General features: G+C 49.8%; 1 protein-coding gene across 1 annotated transcript; it reads left to right on the forward strand.

Moving 5' to 3' along the window:
- The first annotated feature begins 5,762 nt into the window (after positions 1-5,762).
- Positions 5,763-8,888, forward strand: POMC (proopiomelanocortin). The gene is made up of 2 exons (XM_045447535.1): positions 5,763-5,909; positions 8,060-8,888. The coding sequence occupies exons 1-2, from the start codon at positions 5,778-5,780 to the stop codon at positions 8,702-8,704; spliced, it is 777 nt and encodes a 258-aa protein (XP_045303491.1). The 5' UTR covers positions 5,763-5,777; the 3' UTR covers positions 8,705-8,888.
- Positions 8,889-9,982: the final 1,094 nt, after the last annotated feature.

Below are 9,982 nucleotides of genomic sequence, written 5' to 3' on the forward strand. Positions count from 1 at the left end.
AAAATCTGACAAGCATTCTGCAAGAAAGGAAAATTACACGCCAAGCTCATAAGCAGGGATAAAACATCTTAAATAAAATATTAGCAAATTGAACCCAGTGCTGTATAAAGATAACACAGCATAATTAAATTAGGCTCAATCCAGGAGTAGATGGTTGGTGTAACACTAAAAATCAGCAATGTCATTCGCCACATTGTCACCTCAATCAAAGTGACCTGTTCTAGGCTTTCAAAGAGAAGCTAGTGCTAAAGAGACAGGTCAGTCCTTCCTGGTGGCATCTGCTTAAGTGGAGTGGCACTACTTCAGGAGTGATCTGGTTTTCTTTCTAATTGGATCTGATCAGCAGCCTGCTTCGGGTCTTGATTCCAGCCAACTTTTGCCCCCCCCCCCCGCCCCACCTTTGGATCCTGGTTCCCCAACCCGCCCAGCGATTCTATATGCAATTCAGCGGTCTTTCAGTTCTGCTACAGGGAATTAAGAACTCAGCTAACAAAGGAGGACAGAAGCTGGGTCAGTCTGAACTTTTCTTGGTCTGGCTTTTCTGCTACCACCAGCTGCCTCTCATTGTACTATGAAATAATACAAAGAACAATAAGAGAAAATCACAATCTGATTTAGAGTACTCACAAGCCTGGTGGTAGTGGGACAGGAATAGGTGGGAGGGGAGACGGAAGACAGCATGGAATTTGTTCTAGCAATAAAGGCTATGCGTACAGGTTGGGTGGGAATGGGAGTCTCTGGTGAGCAGAGAAAGCCGTGTCTCATGCCCCAGGAAGCACAATTAACCAAGTCAGGCTTCAGACAACAGGTGATAATTGACAAGGTAAATCTTAATGCAGGAGAGTCCAATTTTCCTGGGCGGGTGGAGACAGGAAGGAGGTCCCAGTTGTGGGAGCGGCGCAGACAAAGAGATGACGGCTTGAGAAAGTAGTGTTCATGAGAATGGGGACGTTGTGGATGATTGAAATGCCAGGAAGCAAGATGGACAGGTGGGAGCCGACCCTGGAAAGAGGGCGAGACCAGCTGATAAAGTACAGTGTTTACTGTTTAGGAGCTTAGATTTTTTTCCTGGGTCCCAAAAGGAAAGCTTTGTGGAATCATATAAAGCCAAGGTCACCAACCAGAATTTCTCAAGGGAGTCTTGGGAATCCGAAAGAACATCTGACCGGGAAGAAAGAACGCTCCTGCGATTGGCAGGTTAAAGCAAGCTCCTTGAAAAATAAAAGAATTTAAAAAATAAAACAAGTGCCTTGACTGGAAGTTCTGTTTGGTTCCAACACTCCCTTCCACTCCCATGACTCCTCAGTTTTTTCTGCTTCTTTACTCTAGGTTAAGGTAGAGGCCACAGGGAAAGTATTTCGCCTGTTCTTCAGAGAGCAACTCCTTCCCACTCCTCATTAATACTCAAAGGGAACAGCACCTTTTCCCCTCGGGGATTTGGGGCGCGGGAGGGAGCCTGCTCTGGACTGGGACCCAGGAGGGGCAGTGCAACTTAGCTTTGCACCCCCAAGAAGGTGGCCTTCCCTGGGCCTCAGGTGAGTGACTTCTGACCTTCTCTGGACCCCCCCCCCTTTCTCCTATCCCCCAAACTCCCAACCTCACCCCTAACCTGGAACAGAGGGATTGTGATTCCCCATGACATCTTCACCGCAGTTTCCAAACGATGGGGAAATCTGAGGCATTACAGACGTAACTCCCCTTTGCGGTGATATTTACCTCCAAATGCGAAGGAGGCAGATGCCCGTCCAAGCACGCACACAAGTAACTTCACCCTCTCCTCAACGACCTCAGCAGGCGCCCTAGGCCTGCCCCACACCGGGGTGCTAAGCCGCCTGCTCGTCCTACCTGGAGACCCAACACCATCCTTAATTAAGTTCTTTCCTGATGGCTGCCAGGTGCGCCCTTCAGCGGAACAGTGTTAATTCCAGCCTCCGGAGGCAGAGATCCAGCCCTCTTTCCGGGCACATCTGCTCTCGCGCTAGCCCCTACCTGGAACTCCCCATGGCCCCCCCTTCTCATGGTCGCGGGAGTTGCTGGTTACGCTGCCGGGAAGTTCACGTCGGTTGCCCACCCGGGCGAGCCCCGCAGGTATATAAGGACCGAGGAGAGCGACCCGGACCAGGCGGCGGCGAACGGGGAGTAAGGAAGGAAGAAAAGTGACCTAGCGAGGCCGAGGAGCATCCCCGCCCGGCGCAGCGGGACTCGCCCAGAGCGCAGCCTCTCCACCACAGGTAAGCGCGCAGCGGCGCAGAACCTCGCTCTTACCCCGGAACCCCCGGCCCCGGGGCCTCGGGATGCTCTCGCCCGGTTCCGATCGCTGACTTGAGGAGCCTTAGGTTCGTGGCGGTCCCGAGTTTCTTGAAAACTTTCTGTTTCCTGAATGCGGCGTGGGAAGCCGCCCAAAGCGGAGCAGAGAGGGCCAGGCTTCGGCTGCTGGGCTGCGACGCTGAAAGCAGTGAGTGCCTTCCAGGAGCCTGCTGCCTCGCCTTCTCCGGAGAGTTGGGCTGCTAGGACCGCTGAGTCTCCAACAAACTTCTGGGGAGATCTAGGGAAAGCCCGGTCTTTTGGCTCCTCTTCCTCCCGATTTTCTTGGGTACATGTCACTTCTTAAAAGATACCATATACTCTAGCACAGATGAACGTTGGGTACGGGAACAGGAGAGTAAAGGCTAAAAGTTACAATAAACTCCCTGCATTCAGGTCTTTGGATTCAGAGCCCTGAGTCTCCGTTTCCCTGCCCACCTTAGCGCACCCGATGTGGCTAAGCTCCCATCAAGACACGGGTCTCTTCTACCCAGCTGGGGTTAAAAAGAGGTGGCCTGTGTGGGAACTGTCCAAGGTTCTGAACCACCTCGTATGTGTCCTTCACGGGACCGCACAGTGGATCTTCCAGCCCCAAGACCCTAGATTGCACGGCGGAAGCAGCCCTTTGAGCTGATGGAGTCTCAGGCAAAGGAGGTTTCCCGGGAAAGAGGGAGAGTCTGCAGGGCATTCGGATCCCCCAAATTCTTCGTGTATAAATGGGGAGGTGGTGGTTCTCACAGAATTGCTGGAAGAAGCCAAGGAAAGTACAAGTGTGCACTTATTTTGTCCATTGTGAAGATATGTCCAGATTACACCTCATTTGATGGTTTAATATGCCGTTGGCACTTTGTTTTAGGACTGGATGCCTGTGTATCATGGTGAAAGGAGAAAACTCTGCATCTCTGCTTCTCTGATCTTTACAGAAGGGCATGGCCAGTGTACAGCTTTAGACTGACAAACACAATGCTTTGTTTAGCTCAAAGAGCGTTCATCTACACATATGAAATTCTAATAAGTATAGTTCCGTTATAAAGTTAATATCAAGATTAGTAAATTACAAATTTCTATTTTTCCAAGGTTTTCAATTATTGTATTACATATAACACTCTCCCTACCTACAAAAAGCACGATATTCGACATCTCCCCATTGCTTTATTGTTTGTAAGAAAAAAATAACACAAGGTAATATTTGCTCATGGTAGAAAATGGAAAATACACATAAGTAAAAAGAAAACAAACTGCTTTCAGAAAACTAACTTTTTAGCAATAGAATGGAACTCTGACAGGGTGGGCAGTGAGAATGTTACCATGTTGTACAACACAGACAGTCGGTGGGGTAGAGAGAGAGGAAATGCTCTCTGGGGGCTTTTCAGGTAGGCCTGAAATCATGAGGTGTGTTTTTAGAAAATGGAAATCATCATCCCAGAATGACCAACCTTGAGGAGAACTGAAGTATAGTTGAGGGGACTGCCAGATCTGTATGATTTTACTTCTTTCTTTATGAATATGTTATTTTACACTTGCCCATAGTGATATGTAATTATGATTTTTCTTTAAAAATTTTTTAATGTTTATTTATTTTTGACAGAGAGAGAGAGAGAGAGAGCAAGCAGGGGGAGGGACAGAGAGAGAGGGAGACAGAATCTGAAGCAGGATCCAGGCTCGGAGCTGTCAGCACAGAGCCCAACGTGGGGCTCGAACCCACGAACTGTGAGATCATAACCCGAGTTGAAGTCAGATGCTCAACTGACTGAGCCACCCAGGTGCCCCTGTAATTACCATTTTTCTGCTTCTCTTGTAAATCTTGGCATCGTTATGGCCCAAATGTGTTGTGTGGTCTCAGAGCTTTAATCTAAATTGCTTTGCCCTCCAACTCAGGGCTCCATTCTTGAACTAAAGCATCAAAATTCTACAACAGGAGCAGCCTGCCCCTGGTCAAGACTGGACACCAAGGTGGATCAATGCTCTCCCAGTTGCCCCTTCAGCCTGAGGTGCTGATGGGCCAGCTCACTGGCTGCCAGCGCCATCTAATGGCTGTTCTGAAAACACTCTGATTGTGCCTGGCAATCATTCAAGAAGGGAGCCATGAGCTAGCTCAGGGGGATGGGGCTGGGGCAAAGAAAAGGAAATGGTTTTCTAAAGTATACAACGAGAGCCAGAGAGAACTTTCATTTCCAAAGCCTTCTCTATAAAAAAGCCTTGGCCACCCTTCCACAAATGAGAGGTTTCTTTTAGGCAAACATTTTAAAATGCAAATGTCCATTAAGAGAGATAAGAAAATTAGTCATCCACCCCTTAATGTGAATTACTTTTTTCATTTCATGAGGTTTCTTTCTACAGCTGGTTGAAGAGATCTTCTGAAATCCAAAATGATTGTGGGTTGGTGGGGAGCTAATGAATAAACTTGGGGTCAACTCTGGAAGCTGACTTGGGTGAGGGGGGACAATGCAGTGGGAGAGCTAGAGGAAAGCGTTGGGCACAGGGGGCAAAAGGCAGCATCACTGCTCTCTTCTTTACTGCATCCTGACCTCTTGACTTCAGCATCTGCCCAGGTACTTTCTGGCTTCTCGGAAAGTGTCTTTGGTGGGTGCTCACAATGGGGGGTGGGTAGTGCCCTTCTGCCTTGTAGGTCCATCTTCTTCCCTTCTACATTTATAGTGTCTTCAAGTCCAGCTATTTCAGACTGCCTCTGAGAGGCTCTGAGAACAAGAGGAGGTCTGGTATATATTCAAGAAGATGAGCCAGTTTTAAAACAATGGGGTTCTGCTTTAAAAATAAATCTCAAAGCTGCAGGAATCTGAGAAATAGTGATCATCTGAGTGATTTGTGCACAAGACACCAAATTAGGTTAGCTTAGGTTTTGGCCACACTGACCAGGGGTTTTATTTGCCTTTATACAAACCTACTATTTGTAGGAAACAATTTCTGAAGAATGATAGGATCCTGGTGGAGCAGGAGGGAAATAGACTATCTTGAGCAGGAATTTCAGAATCCTTTGTCTTTCCCAAGTTATTCCTTGAATCTGGCATGTTAGGACTGGAGCTTCATGAAAACGGTGAAATAAGAAAGTTCAGGGAAACAGGACAATTAGCCTTGCCTTGTCATGAACACCCAAATTATTATCTCTCTCCGGGAGGAGATAATAATTTCCTCATCTCTCAAATAAGGGGCCAGACCAAATGATCTCTAAAACAGCTTCCAACCCTAACCTCCTTTGGGATCTGATTTTAATAGGAGACAAAGGGGAAATTGCACATAGATTTCCCAGGTCCCGCTCCCCTCCTCTCCACTACAACTCACACCAAACTTCTCCTTGAACTGCTCCTGTCCTCAAAAAGCCTTGAGCTCCACAAGTGAATGTGTTGTTAATATTGGCTCACAGTCCTTCCTGGTCAGTGGCCAACATTGTTCTGCTCCTTGTAGGGGTCCCACCAATCTTATTTGCCTCTGCAGAGCCTCAGCCTGCCTGGAAGATGCCGAGATCGTGCTGCAGCCGCCCAGGGGCCCTGCTGCTGGCCTTGCTGCTTCAGGCCTCCATGGAAGTGAGTGGCTGGTGCCTGGAGAGCAGCCAGTGTCAGGACCTCACCACGGAAAGTAACCTGCTGGTATGTGGGCTATGGCCGCCATCTTGGTTGGGCATCAGATGGGACTGGGGCTGGAACTGGGAAGGCACAAAAGAAAGGGGAGTGGGGAAGGGGAAATTCATTCCCAGAGATATGGGTAACTCAGCTCAGGGCAGAAACAGATCTCTAGGGTGAAGCCAGAATTGAGCCAAGGAGGGGAGGAAGCAGCTCTAGGGAGATGGGTCTGGCCCACAATTTCCACTTGATTATCTTCCTGCCCTGTCTTCTTGTATGAAGCCCCCACTCCGTTTAAGCTATTTCGAGATATCACCATTAAAATAATAAGAGTGATAGTAACAGTAATAATAATTATTGCTCTTTTGATTCTGTATTTTCAACCTTTCGGCCTTTTTATTCCTTTTTAAAGAACCTCGTGTCCCTTGCCATTTTCATTCCATTTTTACTCCCTTTCTATCTACTATCAATTACAAAGGCAGCTAGGTAGTACTACAAATCATCTCTAGAGGGAGAAGGAAGAACCCATTTTCCTCTAACTGGTGCCAAATGTCTCATGATTCTTCTGGAGGACTGACCTTCCACGGCCTTTCCAGAAGCATGTAAAGGCCCTTTGTGCCAGGCTGGAATTGTGTGTGTGTGTGTGTGTGTGTGTGTGTGTACTGGGAGGCACAAATGAGAAGCTATACCAAGTCAAGGACTAAAAGACACACTGCCAGTGTCAGTGACTGAGCTCCATCCTGCTGCCAGCACCCGCCTGGTGAGGGTGGACTGTATGTCACTACATTCAGTGTGTTTTGTCAGTGGAGAAGCTAGTTAAGGTGGAGAGAGAGAGAACTCAAAAACACAGGGCAACCTGCATGTGTTGCATGCAAAATAGAAAGATAATAGAAAGTAAAAATTAAAATAGAAAAATAGTAAACAATCAAATAGAAAGAACGGGCCCAGGGAATTCTGTGAGTTCTAGTTCAGGGAGAGACCCAAGAGACTCTCGGTGGGAGATACCCACTGCGCGCAGCCTCTCCTGCTGAGAGCCCACCAGGGAAGGAGCTCCGAGCGTGGTCAAAACCCATGGGTTCTAAGCTCTGCCACCGAAGAGTCGTGGGAACTGGCCAAGCTCCTTTCATGTCCCTGAGCCTCCTGCTTTGTTATGTGTCCAGGGGGGAGGAGCATGAGATAGTTTTTACTTTCCACTGTTAATATTCTGCAGTTTCATAATTCTAAATCTCTGGAGTATGAAATTCCCAACTCAACAGAAGGGGTGGGGATCATTCTGTTTCCTCCTTTGCAGTCCCACATAACTGAGAACTCCAGGCTGCAGCCTATAGGTCATTTTCCCAAGCAAATATACACTGTACTCTAGTTGTCTGCTTACAGAGAGCAGAGACATAGGCTCCATGACCCAAGCAATGGAAACAATCCTGGCTGTTTACCCCTCCCTCCAATCAGAATGAGGTGACAGGGAAGTGAACCACTCCCTCCGAAAGCTCACTGATTGGGGAAAGTGCAGGATCAGCTCAAAAGACTTGAAAAAAAAAAAAAAACAAAACAAAAAACCCACGCAAAAAAGTGCAAGATAGCATGGGAAAACATTTGACGCATGCACAGGGAGATGGCTGGGGTAGGGCATGATTAGGTTTGCAGATCACTGGGGTCAGGTTGAGGCATAACTGAAAATATAGGCTCTGGAGGCCAGATTCCTCCCACCTGAATAGATTCTGCCCCCAATTTCAGCCCAATGCCCTTCCCAGACGTGAACTGAACCATATTTATTTATTCAATATTCATTAAATGCCAACAACTATCTCCGATTTACCATTTATTGATCAATTCCTATATATCACGCATATAACGGTAAGGAACTGACCCTATTCACAAAAGCCCTGGGATAAGTAAACCACCGAATGGGATGGGGTATCTCTAGTGGCTGCGAGGCAGAACAACCAAGGGGCCCAGGGGACAAAAGAGGCGATTGCCTCAGCCTAGTCGGATGTCCGCGGGCGCCATGAGGACAGGTCCTCGGCAAGGAGGCCACGGCAGCCAAAGCCCTGTCCTATTACCCGCCCACACGTGCCCAGGGTCTGGGGCGCGCAGGGGCGGAGCGCGCAGGCGCCGCGCGGGGGCGGGGCTGCAGGACGGGACCGCCCTAACCCCCGCGCTCACCGCCCTCCCCGCAGGCGTGCATCCGGGCGTGCAAGCCGGACCTCTCGGCCGAGACGCCCGTGCTCCCCGGCAACGGCGACGAGCAGCCGCTGACCGAGAACCCCCGGAAGTACGTCATGGGCCACTTCCGCTGGGACCGGTTCGGCCGCCGGAATGGCAGCGCGGGCCAGAAGCGCGAGGAGGAAGAGGTCGCGGCGGGCGACGGCGGCCCCGGGCCCCGCCGCGATGGCGGGGAGCTGGGCCTGCGCGAGGGCAAGCGCTCCTACTCCATGGAGCACTTCCGCTGGGGCAAGCCCGTGGGCAAGAAGCGACGCCCCGTGAAGGTGTACCCCAACGGCGCCGAGGACGAGTCGGTCGAGACCTTCCCCCTCGAGTTCAAGAGGGAGCTGGCCGGGGAGCGACCGGAGCCGGCGCTCGGCCCCGAGGGCCCGGCCAACGGCGCCGCGGCCCTGCCCGACCTGGAGTACGGCCTGGTGGCAGAGGCCGAGGTGGCCGAGAAGAAGGACGAAGGGCCCTATAAGATGGAGCATTTCCGCTGGGGCAGCCCGCCCAAGGACAAGCGCTACGGCGGCTTCATGACCTCGGAGAAGAGCCAGACGCCTCTGGTGACGCTGTTCAAAAACGCCATCATCAAGAACGCCCACAAGAAGGGCCAGTGACGTGCAGCGGGGACAGAGGCTTCTCTTCCCAGGAAGTCGACCCTAAGGCCCCTTCTCCTCCCCTGCCCTCCTGCCGCCTCCCAGCCTGGGTGTGCTACTCGCTCAGGCCGTGATAGCCCCAGATAGTCAGCCTCTTAAAGCTACCTGTAGTTAGGAAATAAAACCTTTCAAGTTTCGCATCTGACTCCGACTTTGTCCGTTGGGTGAATGAAATAAAAATACATAATCCATATACCAAAAAAAAAAAAAAAAGCATATATTGGAGAGACAGTGGTTGCCGTGTGGCCACGTGGTAGTACGTTTTATAGGTCATCGTGGGAATGAAAATGCCCATCCCTCCGTGGGTCTTAAAGGGAAGGGTGCAGGGTCTCCCCACCGCCCCTCTGTTAAAGAACAAAAACTCAACCGAGTAAATCTGAAGATCTAATTGGTCTTATTAAGTGACTTCATGAGTCCAGTAGCATCCCATCTAGTAAGTAGAGGGAGACTTAGGGGAGTTATATAAGACGGAAGGTTTTTAAAATTTTTGGTTTTTTAGTTTTATTATTAATTTTGAGAGAGTGCGAGCCAAGGAAGGGCAGAGAGAGAGAGGGAGAGAGAGAATCCCAACCAGGTTCCCACTATCTGCACAGAGCCCGACTAGGCTCACAACAGGGAGATCTCACAAACAGGGAGATTATGATCTGAGCAGAAATCAAGAGTTGGACGCTTGACTGACGGAGCCACCCAAGTGCCCCAAGATGGAAGATTTTTATAGGAAGAAGGGTTGGGCATGAAAATTACCAGCAAAAGAAAAGAAAGGCTTGTTCCAGGCAAGGTCTTGCCCTTGGAAAAGCAGGAAGTCTTATGCTGATCACCTGACCTTTGGGGGGTGGGGGGGTGTCCACAGTGTGCCTGCACAGGCCTGCGTTTGACCTGTGGCAAATGGAAAGGGCCTGTGTGATAGATGACCTGATTGGTGCTTATCAGGAAATGCCTGATTAAGGAATTAGACTTACATTTCTTAGGGAGGTTGCAACTGCAGCTAGGTAAGGTATTAAGCCCTGGTGACATGGCCTAAGTGGTGCCATTTTGGGCCTGTGGTTTTCTTTTTAACACCTCCGAGAGCAAGCCCAACATTGGTTGAAGCTCGCTGCAACTGGGAGGCCCCCTGTGGGCTGTGGGTGGGAAGCTATGGTAACGCTTCCCTGGATCTAGCTATCTGTGTGACCTTAGGCGAGTCACTAAACTTCTCCCAAGATTTAGTTCTCTCATCCAGCCATCCCTCCCTTCCTAGTG

This window comes from Leopardus geoffroyi, chromosome A3 (assembly GCF_018350155.1).
Source record: "Leopardus geoffroyi isolate Oge1 chromosome A3, O.geoffroyi_Oge1_pat1.0, whole genome shotgun sequence".
Taxonomy (NCBI): Eukaryota; Metazoa; Chordata; class Mammalia; order Carnivora; family Felidae; genus Leopardus; species Leopardus geoffroyi.

Coding starts and splice junctions, on each gene's coding strand:
- POMC (XM_045447535.1), top strand. CDS start 5,778: ATGCCGAGATCGTGCTGCAGCCGCCCAGGGGCCCTGCTGCTGGCCTTG. Junction 5,910..8,059: donor CCACGGAAAGTAACCTGCTG/GTATGTGGGCTA, acceptor CCCTCCCCGCAG/GCGTGCATCCGGGCGTGCAA.